This window comes from Salmo salar, chromosome ssa27 (genome assembly GCF_905237065.1).
Source record: "Salmo salar chromosome ssa27, Ssal_v3.1, whole genome shotgun sequence".
Taxonomy (NCBI): Eukaryota; Metazoa; Chordata; class Actinopteri; order Salmoniformes; family Salmonidae; genus Salmo; species Salmo salar.
Window position 1 is genome coordinate 2,846,419 of NC_059468.1, and position 19,999 is coordinate 2,866,417.

At 43.5% G+C, this 19,999-nt stretch overlaps 1 protein-coding gene across 2 annotated transcripts in view; it reads left to right on the forward strand.

Annotated features, from left to right (window-relative positions):
* The window catches only part of LOC106588200 (RNA-binding motif, single-stranded-interacting protein 3), a 251,388-nt gene that overhangs the window by 37,929 nt on the left and 193,460 nt on the right, over window positions 1-19,999 (forward strand). The window contains exons 1-2 of one of the 2 annotated variants that reach the window (XM_014176957.2): window positions 12,800-12,943; window positions 19,062-19,219. In XM_014176957.2, the coding sequence (XP_014032432.1) occupies window positions 19,089-19,219 (131 nt within the window). In that variant the 5' untranslated portion in view covers window positions 12,800-12,943; window positions 19,062-19,088. Of the gene's footprint in view, window positions 1-12,799; window positions 12,944-19,061; window positions 19,220-19,999 lie in introns of those variants that run through there. The other variant, XM_014176955.2, reaches the window with a different exon arrangement.

Sequence of the window (19,999 nt, forward strand, 5' to 3'; positions counted from 1 at the left end):
TACAACAAGTCAAAATGAGGCTCAGTAGTGTGTGTGGCCTCCACGTGCCTGTATGACCTCCCAACAATGCCTGGGCATGCTCCTGATGAGGTGGCGGATGGTCTCCTGAGGGATCTCCCCCCAGACCTGGACTAAAGCATCCGCCAACTCCTGGACAGTCTGTGGTGCAACGTGGCGTTGGTGGATGGAGCGAGACATGATGTCCCAGATGTGCTCAATTGGATTCAGGTCTGGGGAACGGACGGGCCAGTCCATAGCATCAATGCCTTCCTCTTGCAGCAACTGCTGACACACTCCAGCCACATGAGGTCTAGCATTGTCTTGCATTAGGAGGAACCCAGGGCCAACCGCACCAGCATATGGTCTCACAAGGGGTCTGAGGATCTCATCTCGGTACCTAATGGCAGTCAGGCTACCTCTGGCGAGCACATGGAGGGCTGTGCGGCCCCCCAAAGAAATGCCACCCCACACCATGACTGACCCACTGCCAAACCGGTCATGCTGGAGGATGTTGCAGGCAGCAGAACGTTCTCCACGGCGTCTCCAGACTCTGTCACATCTGTCACGTGCTCAGTGTGAACCTGCTTGCATCTGTGAAGTTCGCAGGGCGCCAGTGGCGAATTTGCCAATCTTGGTGTTCTCTGGCAAATGCCAAACGTCCTACACGGTGTTGGGCTGTAAGCACAACCCCCACCTGTGGACGTCGGGCCCTCATACCACCCTCATGGAGTCTGTTTCTGACCGTTTGAGCAGACATGCACATTTGTGGCCTGCTGGAGGTCATTTTGCAGGGCTCTGGCAGTGCTTCTCCTGCTCCTCCATGCACAAAGGCGGAGGTAGCGGTCCTGCTGCTGGGTTGTTGCCCTCCTACAGCTTCCTCCACGCCTCCTGATGTACTGGCCTGTCTCCTGGTAGCGCCTCCATGCTCTGGACACTACGCTGACAGACACAGCAAACCTTCTTGCCACAGCTCGCATTGATGTGCCATCCTGGATGAGCTGCACTCCCTGAGCCACTTGTGTGGGTTGTAGACTCCGTCTCATGCTACCACTAGAGTGAAAGCACCACCAGCATTCAAAAGTGACCAAAACATCAGCCAGGAAGCATAGGAACTGAGAAGTGGTCTGTGGTCCCCACCTGCAGAACCACTCCTTTATTGGGGGTGTCTTGCTTACTGCCTATAATTTCCACCTGTTGTCTATTCCATTTGCACAACAGCATGTGAAATGTATTGTCAATCAGTGTTGCTTCCTAAGTGGACAGTTTGATTTCACAGAAGAGTGATTGACTTCGAGTTACATTGTGTTGTTTAAGTGTTCCCTTTATTTTTTTGAGCAGTGTATATTTTAAAATGAAATCAAATTTGCTAGCTTATAATTGTTACTTTGTAGGCCGCATGTCCTGCATCAGCATCACATGTTCTCTCCCAGCTTTATGGTTTGAAAGAGGTGCGTAATTCCAGTCCATAAAATACTGTACAGTTGGAAGTTTACATACACCTTAGCCAAACACATTTAAACTCAGTTTTTCACAATTCCTGACATTTAATCCATGTAACAATTCCCTGTCTTAGGTCAGTTAGGATCACCTCTTTATTTTAAGAATGTGAAATGTCAGAATAATAGTAGAGAGAATGATATATTTCAGTAAATTATAACTGAAATAATGTCTGTAAACAATTGTTGGAAAAATGACTTGTGTCCTACACAAAGTAGATGTCCCAACCGACTTGCCAAAACTATAGTTTGTTAAAAAGAAATTTGTGGAGTGGTTAAAAGACGAGTTTTTATGATCCAACCTAAGTGTATGTAAACTTCCGACTTCAACTGTACATAGGCGTACAGAGGGCCATTATCAGCAACCATCACTCCTGTGCTCCACGTTATGTTAGCTAATCCAAGTTTATCATTTTAAAAGGCTAATTAATCATTAGAAAACCCTTTTGCAGTTATTTTAGCACAGCTGAAAACTATTGTTCTGATTAAAGAAGCAATAAAACTGGCCTTCTTTAGACTAGTTGAGTATCTGGAGCATCAGCATTTGTGGGTTTGATTACACTTTCTTCTGAAACTCGTCAGTCTATTCTTGTTCTGAGAAATGAAGGCTATTCCATGCGAGAAATTGCCAAGAAACTGAAGATCTCGTACGACGCTGTGTACTGGCCCCTTCACAGAACAGCGCAAACTAGCCCTAACCAGAATAGAAAGAGGAGTGGGAGGCCCCAGTGCACAACTGAGCAAGATGACAACTACATAAGAGTGTCTAGTTTGAGAAACAGACACCTCACAAGTCCTCAACTGGCAGCTTCATTAAATAGTACCCGCAAAACACCAGTCTCAACGTCAACGGTGAAGAGGCGACGCCGGGATGCTGGCCTTCTAGGCAGAGTTGCAAAGAAAAAGCCATATCTCAGACTGGCCAATAAAAATAAAAGATTAAGATGGGCAAAAGAACACAGACACTGGACAGAGAAACTCTGCCTTGAAGGCCAGCATCCCGGAGTCGGCTCTTCACTGTTGACGTTGAGACTGGTGTTTGATGTTATCAATTTTATGTTATTTTAATGGACAAAAAATGTGCTTTTCTTTCAAATACAAGGACATTTCTAAGTGACTCCAAACTTTTGAATGGTAGTGTATAAAGCAACAGAAGCTTAGGCCTAACCCCATAGAGAGAGATAGAGATATGCCACCAACATGCATTTCTTTATGTCAGATGGCTACTGCGTCTGCTATACAGATCTAGATGTACAGAAGGAGGCTAATTCATACATTTTCAATTAGAATATTTTGTATAAATATGACCATTATATTGTTAGATTATAGGAGTTACTCTGGTAGGCCTGAAACATTCATCCTCACCTCAAGTTAAACTGTCAGTGCGCACTGCCTTCTTCTCATAGACCTGCGGTAGCTAAAGCTTAATAATAACCACACCACACCAAAACTTCACAAAAGTTTCTAAACTTTATTGGGGTAATATCAGAAGTAAGTTAAGCCATTGTTTATAGAGAAAATATGAGCGAGCCTATATATTGCGGCAAACAGAATTACAGTTGCAACTTAATTTGGCCAGAATGAAACAAAACACTTGCCAACAGGTTTAAACAGGCATGTTGCAGCAATGACCAATAAAGGCAAGTGCCTAACATGCCCAACAAATTACAGGAATAGGCTAATGTTATTTATTTTACAGCAGACCTTTCTTGTAGTCAAATGACCTAGTGGCCTCATGGGTGGAATGTTACAAATATTTTTCAGCATTAATAAACATTATTTTAAAAACCCTGCCAAAAATCTGGTCAAATGTTTTATTTTAAATATATTTCAGTCTTTTGTGATGTATATAAAGTTTAATATTTGGAAGCAAACTCAAAATGGAATACAATTCAACTCTATATCTGACAAGTCTTCTTTTTTGTTGTTGCCCATAACTATTTGTGTGAGTTGTATACTCTGGTTTCGAAGCAAGTTTGTTTAAGTCTACCAAGAAAACACTCAGTGTCACCCTGATTTAGCCCACTGCAGTACAGGTTAAAGTAAATATGGAGCACACAATTAAAAAGTTACATCTAATTTCATTTTGCCAATGAAAATGTCTCAACAGAATTCAACAAAACAGGTTTGTATATTTAAAGAACTGGTTTCGATTAACAAAGAAGCTTACAATAATAGCAATGGTATACAATAATAATAATGTTTAAAAATATATATAATTTAACCAGGCAAGTCAGTTAAGAACAAATTCTTCCTTACAATGACGTTCTACCGGGGAACAGTGGGTTAACTGTCTTGATCAGGGGCAGAACACCAGATATTTACCTTGTCAGCTCAGGGATTCAATCCAGCAACCTTTCGGTTACTGGCCCAATGCTCTAACCACTAGGCTACCTGCCACCCCAAAGCAAATTATTATATATAAATGTAAGTTCCAAAATCACATCCTACCTGAATAGGGAGATGCACAGTAGCCTGCATTTGGTTGCACCAACATTCTTCTTATCTTAGTCCACTACAGTTCTAAAACTTATATTAAATAGGCTTCTCACTGCAGGCATACTCTTTTTCCTCTATCTTTTGTTTTACTTCAGTGAAAAAGGCCTCCATCAGCAGCAGGCACATGTGCGGGCAAGGTGTGAGAGAATGGTGCTGAAGCGCGAATTTGGGGTTTAGGCTATGATAGACAGCCTCTCCTGGATCATTTGACCTGCTACAATTTATATTCACATTCTTTTAAAGGCCAAAATGCTGGCAATTACCAGTTAAGGTAAACCCTGGGGCTTTTTCCCATCAGAGTTGTGTTTCCTTAAAATTGACTTGTTACAGATAGAAAGTCTGTGCGTAAATACATAGTGTACATAAAACTTACTTTTGAAGTGAAATTCCCATGTACCAAATAAAAAATACAAGTTAAATGGATTTCCATTACATTTTGAACTCTAGGCCTACTGATGGTTTTGCCAAAATGTTGCGCAGATATAGCAAATGTGATCACTCTGGTATTGGCATGTGCGCTCCAGCCAACAGTGCAGGTCTAGCCTCCTACATGATGAGATTATTATGGACAAAAGTGCAAGATCATTTTTATTTGTCAAACGGCAGCTAAGCATCGATCATCATTCACCAGAATAAGACCCTCGATATTTATCGAAAGGAGCATCTACCTCATCACCGTGTACTTTCACTACCCTGTGAAGTTCATCATAACTTATTTCATCTGTAGTTTAATAAACTGCATGCTTTCCCAGGACGTCCTGACATTTCTTTATCCGACATGTAGACTTCTTTACTCGCATTAAAAAGGTCGGATGGAAACCTGGTTAACGTCAAGCCATTTTGAGGATGCAGGAATTATCTTTTGGATGAACGTGTACATGCCTACAGGAGACTTTGAAGTAGTTTAATCAGATTAAAACATTGTGACTGGTTTTGTTTATGCCACATATAAAAGGTAATAAATTCAAAAAGTGAAATGATAAATATTTAGGCTATATTGAAGCATTCTAGGTGTGCAAGGAACAGCCGCTTGGATTGGAGAGGAGGCACAGTGTGTGTTAAACTTCCCTGAATAACTGGGCCTGCCGGGATTATATATGGCCGCATTATTATAGGAGGACTTGGGAGAATGATGATCTGCAACAGACACCACATTCAGTATCAGAAGTATAAATACAGCCAGGCTGGCCTGTTACTGTGCCTTCTACACCTTATAAACCGTTGAGTAGGCCCACAGCTGATCCAAATCGTAATAAATTCAAAGCACAGGTCTTTTGTGCCGTTATGTGTTTATGTGTGATATGACTGCCTTTTGCAGATCTGGACAAACGATCCACCTACTGTACTGCTATTGTCACTATTAATGGTGGCTAGAGGGCAGGACAGACCGTTAGACTGGTAGACCGTTAGACTGGTAGACTGTTAGACTGGTAGACTATACTGACCTGTGGTAGTGTAAAAGTTAGCACACTGAAAAGCATAGTGCATAAGGGAAGTACCTAAACACCTTGGTAAAGGAGCCTAAACACCTTGGTAAAGGAACCTAAAAACCTTGGTAAAGGAACCTAAACACCTTGATAAAGGAACCTAAACACCTTGATAAAGGAACCTAAACACCTTGATAAAGGGAAGAACCTAAACACCTTGGTAAAGGAACCTAAACACCTTGATAAAGGAACCTAAACACCTTGATAAAGGAACCTAAACACCTTGATAAAGGGAAGAACCTAAACACCTTGGTAAAGGAACCTAAACACCTTGATAAAGGAACCTAAACACCTTGATAAAGGAACCTAAACACCTTGGTAAAGGGAAGAACCTAAACACCTTGGTAAAGGGAAGAACCTAAACACCTTGATAAAGGGAAGCACCTAAACACCCTGATAAAGGGAAGCACCTAAACACCTTGATAAAGGGTAGCACCTAAACACCTTGATAAAGGAACCTAAACACCTTGGTAAAGGGAAGAACCTAAACACCTTGATAAAGGGAAGAACCGAAACACCTTGGTAAAGGGAAGAACCGAAACACCTTGGTAAATGGAAGCACCTAAACACCTTGATAAAGGGAAGCACCTAAACACCTTGATAAAGGAACCTAAACACCTTGGTAAAGGGAAGAACCTAAACACCTTGATAAAGGGAAGCACCTAAACACCTTGATAAAGGAACCTAAACACCTTGGTAAAGGGAAGAACCTAAACACCTTGATAACGGGAAGCACCTAAACACCTTGATAAAGGAACCGAAACACCTTGGTAAATGGAAGCACCTAAACACCTTGATAAAGGGAAGCACCTAAACACCTTGATAAAGGAACCTAAACACCTTGGTAAAGGGAAGAACCTAAACACCTTGATAACGGGAAGCACCTAAACACCTTGATAAAGGGTAGCACCTAAACACCTTGATAAAGGAACCTAAACACCTTGGTATAGGGAAGAGCCTAAACACCTTGATAAAGGGAAGAACCGAAACACCTTGGTAAAGGGAAGAACCGAAACACCTTGGTAAAGGGAAGAACCGAAACACCTTGGTAAAGGGAAGAACCTAAACACCTTGGTAAAGGGAAGAACCTAAACACCTTGGTAAAGGGAAGAACCTAAACACCTTGGTAAAGGGAAGAACCTAAACACCTTGGTAAAGGGAAGAACCTAAACACCTTGGTAAAGGGAAGAACCTAAACACCTTGATAAAGGGAAGAACCTAAACACCTTGATAAAGGGAAGTACCTAAACACCTTGATAAAGGGGAGGCAGATGCAAGCGGATGAGGAAATGTGGCTAGGTTGGAATAAATGATATAGTAAATCCTACAAAAGAGCGAATGTAAACCGGGGGTAAAAAAGCACTACCCTGTCCTATTTTGGACCCCCCCCCCTTCCACTAAAGTAAATTGCCATCTGTCTCTACATAAAAATGCTAATACAGTATAATGTATAAAAAATATCAAACCATATAATTAAAGCAACAATCAAAGTCAATCATACGCTTAACACACAATGTCCCTTTGCAAAGTTTACTCTTGTATACAGTGTAAACACCTTGATAAAGGTAGATTATGCGATAGATTTACAACGTTCACCTCTTCCAGCTCTGTCATACCTACGACATGCTCTGCATACTTTCCCTCCCCCGGGGGCCAAGACGGACGATATTTAAACCCCTTGGTTTCTATATAAAGGCACGTGCCCTGACAAAGAGAACACAATATCCAGCTCTGTCTTTCACACTAAAGCCTGCCACTCCGTCTTCTTCACCCTCAGACCGACAGAAACCTTAGATAGACCAATCAACATGTTTAGAAATAGCCTGGTGTCCTCTGTGGCTGCTGCTCGGGCTGCTCTGCTGTGCTGCTGCATCCCAGATTCCAGTCCCGCTTTTGTTTGTTTCTCTGGATGGAAGGCCCACAGGCTAACCGGAAGTCCAGCGGGATGTGGGAAGGAGGCACTGCTGCAACTTGTTCTCTTGCTCTCTCTCTTTTCTTCTTTGTCTCTTGTTCACTCTCTCTCGTTTTGTCTACTGAACTCTCTCTTTATCTCAATATATCTCTCTCTCTCCATCCCTCCACAGAGATCTGTCTAGCTTCCTAATACGAGACATTGGCTTTAGCATCAGTCCCTAGGGCAGTGGAAGATGCTTTCCTATTCACTCCTCTGGCTATGGGTTTACCAAGGGAGAGAGAGACAAGGGAAGTGGATGGGAGGACACACTGTATCTTTCTGCTTGAAGACACAATGGTTTAAGAACAAGTGCTTAAAGTTTAGGTTTTGAGTAACCCTTTGCAGATGGGGGTTTGTGTTAGACAGATATACAGTTGAAGTCGGAAGTTTACATAAACTTAGGTTGGAGTCATTAAAACTCGTTTTCCAACCACTCCACAAATTTCTTGTTAACAAACTATAGTTTTGGCAAGTCGGTTAGGACATCTACTTTGTGCATGACTCAAGTAAAAAACATTTTCTCCCAACAATTGTTTACAGACAGATTATTTCACTTGTAATTCACTGTATCACAATTTCAGTGGGTCAGAAGTTTACATACGCTAAGTTGACTGTGCCTTTAAACAGCTTGGAAAATTCCAGAAAAGGATGTCATGGCTTTAGAAGCTTCTGATAGGCTAATTGACATCATTTGAGTCAATTGGAGGTGTACCTGTGGATGTATTTCAAGGCCTACCTTCAAACTCAGTGCCTCTTTGCTTGACATCATGGGAAAATCAAAAGAAATCAGCCAAAACCTTAGAAAAAAACACTTGTAGACCTCCACAAGTCTGGTTCATCCTTGGGAGCAATTGCGAAAAACGCCTTTTTTTCACCTCTATTTAACCAGGTAGGCTAGTTGAGAACAAGTTCTCATTTACAACTGCGACCTGGCCAAGATAAAGCAAAGCAGTGCGACACAAACAACAACACAGAGTTACACATGGAATAAACAAACATACAGTCAATAATACAATAGAAAAAAAGTCTATATACAGTGTGTGCAAATGAGGTAGGATAAGGGAGGTAAGGCAATAAATTGGCCATAGTAGCGAAATAATTACAATATAGCAATTAAACACTGGAGTGATAGATGTGCAGAAAATGAATGTGTAAGTAGAGATACTGGGGTGCAAAGAAAAATAAATAGATAATAGTATGGGGATGAGGTAGTTGGAAGGGCTATTTACAGATTGGCTATGTAAATGTATGAAATGTATGCATTCACTACTGTAAGTCGCTCTGGATAAGAGCGTCTGCTAAATGACTAAAATGTAAATGTACAGGTGCAGTGATCTGTGAGCTGCTCTGACAGCTGGTGCTTAAAGTTAGTGAGGGAGATATGAGTCTCCAGCTTCAGTGATTTTTGCAGTTCGTTCTAGTCATTGGCAGCAGAGAACTGGAAGGAAAGGCGGCCAAAAGAGGAATTGGCTTTGGGGGTGACCAGTGAAATATACCTACTGGAGCGCGTGCTACAGGTGGGTGCTGCTATGGTGACCAGTGAGCTGAGATAGGGCAGGGCTTTACCTAGCAAAGACTTATAGATGACCTGGAGCCAGTGGGTTTGGCGACGACTATGAAGCGAGGGCCAGTCAACGAGAGCATACAGGTCGCAGTGGTGGGTAGTATATGGGGCTTTGGTGACAAAACGGATGGCACTGTGATATAGTACATCCAATTTGCTGAGTAGAGTGTTGGAGGCTATTTTGTAAATGACATCGCCGAAGTCAAGGATCGGTAGGATAGTCAGTTTTACCCGGGTATGTTTGGCAACATGAGTGAAGGAGGCTTTGTTGCGAAATAGGAAGCTGATTCTAGATTTAATTTTGGATTGGAGATGCTTAAGGTGAGTCTGCAAGGAGAGTTTACAGTCTAACTAGACACCTAGGTATTTGTAGTTGTCCAGATAGTGATGCTGGACGGGCGGGCAGGTGCGGGCAGCGATCGGTTGAAGAGCATGCATTTAGTTTTACTTGCATTTAAGAGCAGTTGGAGGCCACGGAAGGAGAGTTGTATGGTATTGAAGCTCGTCTGGAGGTTAGTTAACACAGCGTCCAAAGAAGGGCCAGAAGTATACAGAATGGTGTCGTCTGCGTAGAGGTGGATCAGAGAATCACCAGCAGCAAGAGCGACATCATTGATGTATACAGAGAAGAGAGTCGGCCCGAGAACTGAACCCTGTGGCACCCCCATAGAGACTGCCAGAGGTCCGAACAACAGGCCCTCCGATTTGACACACTGAACTCTGTCTGAGAAGTAGTTGGTGAACCAGGCGAGGCAGTCATTTGAGAAACCAAGGCTGTTGAGTCTGCCGATGAGAATGTGGTGATTGACAGAGTCGAAAGCCTTGGCCAGGTCGATGAATACAGCTACACAGTATTGTCAAGGCACCACGTTCATCTGTACAAACAATAGTACGCAAGTATAAACAGCAAGGGACCACGCAGCCGTCATACCGCTCAGGAAGGAGACGCGTTCTGTCTCCTAGAGATGAACGACTTTGGTGTGAAAAGTGAAAATCAATCCCAGAACAACAGCAAAGGACCTTGTGAAGATGCTGGAGGAAACAGGTACAAAGTATCTATATCCACAGTAAAACGAGTCCTAAATTGACATAACCTGAAAGGCCGCTCAGCAAGGAAGAAGCCATTGCTCCAAAACCGCCATAACAAAGCCAGACTACGGTTTGCAACTGCACATGGGGACAATGATTGTAGTTTTTGGAGAAATGTCCTCTGGTCTGATGAAACAAAAATAGAACTGTTTGGCCATAATAACCATAGTTATGTTTGGAGGAAAAAGGGTGAGGCTTGCAAGCCGAAGAACACCATCCCAACCATGAAGCACGGGAGTGACAGCATCATGATGTGGGGGTGCTTTTCTGCAGGAGGGACTGGTGCACTTCACAAAATAGATGGCATCATGAGGAAGGAAAATTATGTGGATATATTGAAGCAACATCTCAAGTCATCAGTCAGGAAGTTAAAGCTTGGTCACAAATGGGTCTTCCAAATGGACAATGACCCCAAGCATACTTCCAAAGTTGTGGCAAAATGGCTTAAGGACAACACAGTCAATGTATTGGAGTGGCCATCACAAAGCCTTTACCTCAATCCTATAGAACATTTGTGGGCAGAACTGAAAACGCATGTGCGAGCAAGGAGGCCTACAATCCTGACTCTGTTACACCAGCTCTGTCAGGAGGAATGGGCCAAAATTCACCCAACTTATTGTGGGAAGCTTGTGGAAGGCTACCCAAAATGTTTGAACCAAGTTAAACAATTTCAAGGCAATGCTACCAAATACTAATTGAGTGTATGTAAACTTCTGACCCACTGGGAATGTGATGAAAGAAATAAAAGCTGAAATTAATCATTATCTCTACTATTATTCTGACATTTCATATTCTTAAAATCAAGTGGTGATCCTAACTGACCTAAGACAGGGAATTTTTACTCAGATTAAATGTCAGGAATTGCGAAAAACAGAGTTGAAATGTATTTGTCTAAGATGTATGTAAACTTCCAACTTCAACTGTACACTTGCTGTAAAGATACTGGTTGTATACATGGTTATTCGGCTTGTCTTGTGAGTCATCATAACTAAGATAAGCAGCACCAATGAATTGGGCTAGGAATTTCCAGGGACATCACGATATGATATTATCACGATACTTCTAGAGCCTTCAGAAAGTATTCATAACCCCTGACTTATTCCACATTTTGTGTTATAACCTGAATTCGAAATGAATAACTTATTTTTTCTTCACCCATCTATACACAATACCCCATAATGACAAAGTGAAAACATGTTTTTAGACATTTACTGAATATGAAATACAGAAATATCTCATTTACGTAAGAATTCACACCCCTGGTTAGAATCATATTTGTCAGTGATTACAGCTGTGAGTCTTTCTGGGTAAGTCTCTAAGAGCTTTACACCCCTGGTTGAAGTTGAAGTTGATTTATTTATTTTGTATTATTTTTTCATTTTTTGCAGTTTTACTTTAGTGCCTTATTACAAACCAGATACATGTTTTTTTAATATTTTTATTCTGTACAGGCTTCCTTCTTTTCACTCTGTCATTTAGGTTAGTATTGTGGAGTAACTACAATGTTGTTGTAGTTTTCTCCTAAGTCATTAAACTCTGTAACTGTTTTATACTCACCATTGGCCTCATGGTGAAATCCCTGACTGGTTTCCTTCCTCTCCCGGAACTGAGTTAGGAAGGATGCCTGTATATTTGTAGTGACTGGGTGTATTGATACACCATCCAAAGTGTAATTAATAACTTCACCATGTTCAAATGAATATTCAATATTTTATTTTTTTTACCAATAGAAGCCCTCCCTGGTCTTTGTGGTTGAATCTGTGTTTGAAATTCACTGCTCGACTGAGGGACCTTACCCTTAATTGAATGTGTGAGGTACAGAGATTAGTCATTCAAAAATCATGTTAAACACTATTATTGCACACAGAGTGAGTTCATGCAACTTATTATGTGACTTGGTAAGATTTGTTTTACTCCTGAACGTATACGTATTTAGGCTTGCCATAACAAAGGGGTTGAATACTTATTGACTCAAGACATTTCAGCTTTTCATTTTTTATTACTTTGTAAAATTGTCTAAAAACACAATTCCTCTTTGACATTATGGGGTATTGTGTGTAGGCCAGTGACAAAAAAACTAAATGTAATCCATTTTGAATTCAGGCTGTAACACAACAAAATGTGGAGGGGTGTGAATACTTTCTAAAGGATCTGTAGTTGCTGATACGAAATGTATTGCGATTCTCACAATTCTATATGTATTGCAATTCGATACTGTTTATTTTTTTTCCTATGCGATTTGATGTTCCAAACATATTGCTTGCTTTTCAGTGCCTTGCAAAAAAATATTGCGTTACAAAGTGGGATTAAAATTGTTGACAAAATAATTCCAATTAAATCAATCTACAAAAAAATACTCTGTTATGTCAAAGTGGAAGAAAAAAGTGAACATTTTTTATTCAGCCCCTTTTTTTAGGCAAGCCTAAATTAGATAAGGAGTAACATTTGGCCCACTAAATCACATAAGTTACATGAGGTCACTCTGTGTGATATAATAGGGTTGACATGATTTTTGAATGACTAACCCTTCCTCTGTCCCCCATCCATACAACATCTGTCAGGTCCCTCAGTTAACTATTGAATTTCAACCACATTGAGCATGGTCGAGTTAATAATTATTAAATCACCCAGACACGTCAAAGATACAGTACTCCTTCTGAACTGAGCTGCAGGACAGGAATGAAACTGAGTGGCAAGACTTGAAAGACTTGAAAATGTCTTGCCAAGATATCCAACATCTTGACAGAGCTTGAAGAATTCTGAAAAGAATAATGGGCTAATATTGCACAATCCAGGTGTGTGAAGTTCTTAGAGTCTTACCCAAGAAGATGCACAGCTGTAATCACTGCCAAAGGTATTCATAACATGTATTCACTCAGGGAGCTGAATACTTATGCAAGAACTATATTTTAGTTATTTCATTTCTATCAATCTTTAAAAAATATAAATAATAATTCTTCCACTTTGAGATTATAGAGTATTTTGTGTAGATTGTTGCCCACAAATCCCACATTGTAACACAATAAAATGTGAAGAAATCCAAGCGGTATGAATGTTTTTACCTGGCACTGTATGTCTGCTGAAAAGAGAAAAGAGAGCATGAGAAAATGAGATTTGATCAGTCATGGAAATAAAAGTGCTGAAAACATGTTTGCTCACTATTTAAAAAGAAGATGGAGAACAAGCTATATGATGAAAAATACCTGAGTTTTGGCACAGGTACAGCCGACTAGTGCTAGCTAACGCTGCCTAGAAAAATATCGATATAATGTCATCCAAAATAATATTGCGATATTTAACTGTATAGATTTTTCCCCGCGTCACTACAAATCAATTGCTTATGTTTTAGTAGTGTAGCTAGGCTTTCACAGTGAAGCTTAACACAAGCACACATACAAGCACATAACACTATATAAAGGCGTTCACCCAGCACTTCGCACTTGCATAGTCATCCTTGCACACGCTCACTCACACCTATACACACACTAACTTATATTCTGTCTCACACACACAAACACACACACACATACGCACACACACACACACACACACACACACACACACACACACACACACACACACACACACACATTAACAGTGTCATAGCTCCCTCCAAGCAGTGTAGGCTGGAGGGGGCTGGCGCTCTGATATTGACACCACGGCTGCAGTGTGGTTGGTCCTCGGCCAGTTCTCAGCCGGCTCGGTGACTGCTGCTGTGGATCCCTATAAATCAGACCCAATTACCAGGCTACAGCACTGGGCCTTTCATCCACTCACAGGCAGGCAGAGAGGGCAAACACAGGCCCCATACCGAGTACTGTAACACAGGCCCAATATCAACTACTGTAGCTTACTCTCCGCCTTTCTATGGACCTCATATCTGCTAAGTGTTCATACCACAAACACACTGGTGTGGATATAATATAGCCTATCCTCTGTATAGTGCTGGGTGGCTGTCCATTGTCACCTGTTTGGGTGAGTTTGCTTTGGATTACAGAAAAAGGAGGAGGACAGTCCAGTATGAGTTGAGTGTTTTCTGTCTATTTCTTTTTTAGATATATTTTGTTTACTTTAGCCCAATGTTTTTTTTTGTTTGTTGATCAAGCCTTGGTTGGAATGGCTTTTGCTTGGATTGGCAATCTGCAGTGGATTGGATTCCACACACACATGAACGCATGCACACACACACGTACAAACACACACACACACACACACACGCTTACACAAACACTCCCCTGACTGCTCTTTCCTCGCTCCAGTCAGAAGAAATGTGTGCGCTGTCTCCGTGTGCATATCCAGCCCGCCGCAGCCCTATATACGATACAATAGATTTATCATCCTCGGTTCATACACTCATAAACATTCTCCAACGTGTCACGGTTGCGGCAGAGCCCCCTGCTAGCTCAGTAAATTGGCCCTGTGTAAACCATTCGACCCATCTGAAATACCGCTACGGCAAATTTAAATCTCTGACATGCCTCCATAGCGACGTGTCACGACGGGGGGGGGTGTCTCATTTACCACCTGGAGGTTTGGAAGTGTCGTAACTATCACCTCTTACTGAAGGCAGCCAGCAAGGCAGCAGAGATCCTCTTTGTCAAGTGCCGTATTCAACTCCCATCAGCTAGACATGTAAAGGAGATGTTTCTATATTTCCGGGTGGCTGGAGGGGGGGGTTTGTGCATCTCACAGACTGACAGGGTGAGCGGGCTGGGTGTAAATACCAGTCACGGACCATCCGGAAGAGGAACAAATCTGTTTATTAACCTCGTGAGGAGAAGAGAGAGAAAGAGAGAGAAAAAGAGAGAGGAAAAGGATACACAGACCACAGACTGTCAACCACACATGCTGGTCGGTGTTCACTCATACTCAGACTTGCACGCAGCACACACACACACTCGACCCTTCACTTGATCATATCACACACACAAGCCCACACACAATCCCACACACAATCCCACACACAATCCCACACACAATCCCACACACACACACACACACACACACACACACACACACACACACACACACACACACACACACAGAAACCCTCAAACACACTCTCACACAGCTCCTCAGGGACCTCTAGCACCCTCTCATTTGTCATCCCAGGGCTTCTGAGAGCCTTTTCTTTTCCCTTGGATAACCTCCCTCTTTCCCAGCACTGTAAGTAATGAGCCAGGGTTGACCCTCCATGCCTCATTGTGTTAGATTTCAGCTTCTGACCTTAAAAATGAAAGCAAATCGATAGGGCGGGACACGTGAATTCCAAAGCCCAGGACGCAAGCCAAGTGTGGAGTGGAGGGAGGAATGCGGAGCTGCACAATATACTGAGGAGTAGAGAGGCTCTTTCACCTCACCTTCAATAGGGACCAACACTGTATCGCCAGTGCGCTGCATTGAATTTGCATGTAAATTGTGTGTCACCCAGTGCATTTAGTGTGGGTAATCTAAAGTACCGGAGAGGGGATGGGGGGAGAGAGCTCAGAGCTTAGTCAAGGCTTGGGTTTTAATATACATTTGGTGTGCGTCAAAATGTACTGGGACAGTATTTCTAGGACAATTTTACCTGGCTTTGAATAGTAGTGATAGTTTATATGCAGTTTAGAAGCACTTACAGTAGCTAATATGGTGTAATTCAAGACAACGAAATGACATGTCAAAGTATCAAAGCATCCCAGCAAGAGAGTGACATATGGTGAAGGTCAAAAGTGTCTTGACCACCTGATGTTTGTATGCAAACTGTCCCTAAATAACCCCTATTAAAATCCCCAGTCCAGTCAATGTCCAGTCTCCTTCCTAAATGGTCTCTCTCTCTCTCTCTCTCTCTCTCTCTCTCCATACAATATGCTGTAGCTCGGCAGCAATGAAGCACATTGTGTGTACTCACTACTCTAGTGAGAGAGTGGCTGGCCGTCAGTTCCAGTTAGCCCAGCATGATAATTGGCCTCCCATTGATAGACGCAGGCTCCCTTCACACTCCAGGGGTCTCGGCTCATTGTCGGAAGAGGCGACACACTGCCCGAGAACACTCGAAATTGCACATCAAATCAGCCATGCTTCACGGGCCGGCGCTAACACGTGGGGTGGGTACCACGAGGGGGGCGTGTGAGTGTGTGTGTTCTTCCATATCTCAGTGTGCAGTGTCTCTCCAGGGAGGCTAGGGTTTAATGTGGCTAACTGGAGCTGCTGGTGGCTGTACTCTCTCTCACTCGCTTTGTTTTTTCTTCTCTTCCTCTTCTCTCCTCTTTCTCCGTCACTTTCAGCTCCCCCTCTCTCTGTCTCCCCCTCTCTCCCCCTTTCTCCCTCCTTCTCCATCCCTCTTTCTTTCTACTACGCCCACAGGGCCTCCGTTACCTCTCTGTCACCGGGCGCAGCGTTCATGGTATAGAGATATAAATAGGCTGTGAGTGGGGAGCCCTGACTCTCACACCATAAATCCACAGTGGGAGGGACACGAGGGGAGAGGGAGAGAGGGGTGCAGAGACAGAGGAAAGGGATGTAGTGTATACAAAATGGGGAGAAATAAGGAATATATCACGGAAAGGGAGCGATACACTGGAGTGATGAGGCGGTTTGTTGACGTACACAGGGAGAGGGAATTGTTGAACGGTTCAGATGCTGAGTCTCATTAAAACCATCTCACCTGTAGAGGTGCAAATTGTTTTGAGAATGCCTCCAGACTCGGGAGTATGAAGTCGGGGGAGGAAAATGGCACTCCAACATCTCTCAACATCATTTTGAGGATGTCCCTTCTATAACAGTTAATCACCAGAAAGGCCATTCTTATGATCCCAACTCACTCATGACACAGTGATGTTTGCAAACCAGATCAGTACTGTCCTGTATGCCAGAGGTTGAGGAGCAAACTCACTGACCAGAGTCTTTTACAAAGTCCGGAAAGATATACATCACCACTTCTTTCCTGTCTGTTGGGTTCCATCAAAGATGTGCGAGTTACTCACTTTACTTATAAAAAAATATACACTGCTCAAAAAAATAAAGGGAACACTTAAACAACACAATGTAACTCCGAGTCAATCACACTTCTGTGAAATCGAACTGTCCACTTAGGAAGCAACACTGATTGACAATAAATGTCACATGCTGTTGTGCAAATGGTATAGACAACAGGTGGAAATTATAGGCAATTAGCAAGACACCCCCAATAAAGGAGTGGTTTTGCAGGTGGGGACCACAGACCACTTCTCAGTTCCTATGCTTCCTGGCTGATGTTTTGGTCACTTTTGAATGCTGGCGGTGCTTTCACTCTAGTGGTAGCATGAGACGGAGTCTACAACCCACACAAGTGGCTCAGGTAGTGCAGCTCATCCAGGATGGCACATCAATGCGAGCTGTGGCAAGAAGGTTTGCTGTGTCTGTCAGCGTTGTGTCCAGAGCATGGAGGCGCTACCAGGAGACAGGCCAGTACATCAGGAGATGTGGAGGAGGCCGTAGGAGGATAACAACCCAGCAGCAGGACCGCTACCTCCGCCGTTGTGCAAGGAGGAGCAGGAGAAGCACTGCCAGAGCCCTGCAAAATGACCTCCAGCAGGCCACAAATGTGCATGTGTCTGCTCAAACGGTCAGAAACAGACTCCATGAGGGTGGTATGAGGGCCCGACGTCCACAGGTGGGGGTTGTGCTTACAGCCCAACACCGTGCATGACGTTTGGCATTTGCCAGAGAACACCAAGATTGGCAAATTCGCCACTGGCGCCCTGTGCTCTTCACAGATGAAAGCAGGTTCACACTGAGCACATGTGACAGACGTGACAGTCTGGAGACGCCGTGGAGAACGTTCTGCTGCCTGCAACATCCTCCAGCATGACCGGTTTGGCGGTGGGGCAGTCATGGTGTGGGGTGGCATTTCTTTTGGGGGCCGCACAGCCCTCCATGTGCTCGCCAGAGGTAGCCTGACTGTCATTAGGTACCGAGATGAGATCCTCAGACCCCTTGTGAGACCATATGCTGGTGCGGTTGTCCCTGGGTTCCTCCTAATGCAAGACAATGCTAGACCTCATCTGGCTGGAGTGTGTCAGCAGTTCCTGCAAGAGGAAGGCATTGATGCTATGGACTGGCCCGCCCGTTCCCCCGACCTGAATCCAATTGAGCACATCTGGGACATCATGTCTCGCTCCATCCACCAACGCCACGTTGCACCACAGACTGTCCAGGAGTTGGCGGATGCTTTAGTCCAGGTCTGGGAGGAGATCCCTCAGGAGACCATCCGCCACCTCATCAGTAGCATACCCAGGCATTGTAGGGAGGTCATACAGGCACGTGGAGGCCACACACACTACTGAGCCTCATTTTGACTTGTTTTAAGGACATTACATCAAAGTTGGATCAGCCTGTAGTGTGGTTTTCCACTTTAATTTTGAGTGTGACTCCAAATCCAGACCTCCATGGGTTGATAAATTGGATTTCCATTGATTATTTTTGTGTGATTTTGTTGTCAGCACATTCAACTATGTAAAGAAAAAAGTAATTAATAAGATTATTTCTTTCATTCAGATCTAGGATGTGTTGTTTAAGTGTTCCCTTTATTATTTTGAGCAGTATATTTAGCCCTAACTCTTCCTCTCTTTAAATTATTATTATATATTTTTAATTTAACCTTTATTTAATTAGGCAAGTCAGCTAAGAACAAATTCTTATTTATAATAACGGCCTACCCCGGCCAAACCCGGACGACGCTGGGCCAATTGTGCGCCGCCCTATGGGACTCCCAATCACGGCCGGATGTGATACAGCCTGGATTCGAACCAGGGACTGACGTGAAGCCTCTTGCACTGAAATGCAGTGCCTTAGACCACTGCGCCTCTCGGGAGCACTCTTCTCTCTTCCTGTATCTATGCTCCCCCCACTCCATGTGAAAGATACCTACATATCACAACCCACACATACATAATGTATGCGTTTTATATACTGAAATATATTTAGCCCTAACCTCTTCTCTCTTCCTGCAGCAGCCCTATGCTCCACCCCTCCACCCCATGGCTCCGCCCAGCCCCAGTCACAACAGCTGCAGTCACGGCGGATCCGAGCTGCTGAGTAAAACTAACCTGTACATTCGAGGCCTGCCCCCGGGGACCACGGACCAGGATCTCATCAAGCTCTGCCAACCGTGAGTGTGGCACACACACGCAGACGTATAGAAACACCCACACACCTACTCCTACACGCAAACACCCACACAGACGTATAGAAACACACACACGCACACCTGCTCCTACACGCAAACGCACACACAGACGTATAGAAACACCCACACACCTACTCCTACACGCAAACACACACACAGACGTATAAAAACACACACACGCACACCTGCTCCTACACGCAAACGCACACCTGCTCCTTCACGCAAACGCACACACAGACGTATAGAAACACACACACCTGCTCCTACACACAAACGCATACACAGACGTATATAAACACGCACACCTGCTCCTACACACAAACGCATACACAGACGTATATAAACACGCACATCTGCTCCTACACGCAAACACACACTCAGACGTATAGAAACACACACACCTGCTCCTTCACGCAAACACACACTCAGACGTATAGAAACACACACACCTGCTCCTACACGCAAACGCACACACAGACGTATAGAAACACACACACCTGCTCCTTCACGCAAACACACACACAGACGTATAGAAACAAACACACACACACCGTATATAAACACATATGTACACCTGCTCCTGCACACAAACACAGACACACCTGCTCCTACAAACAAACACACACACACACCGTATATAAACACACACACACACACGCGCGCGTACACAGACACACGCGCGTACACACACACACGCGCGTACACACACACACGCGCGTACACACACACACACACACACACACACACACACACACACACACA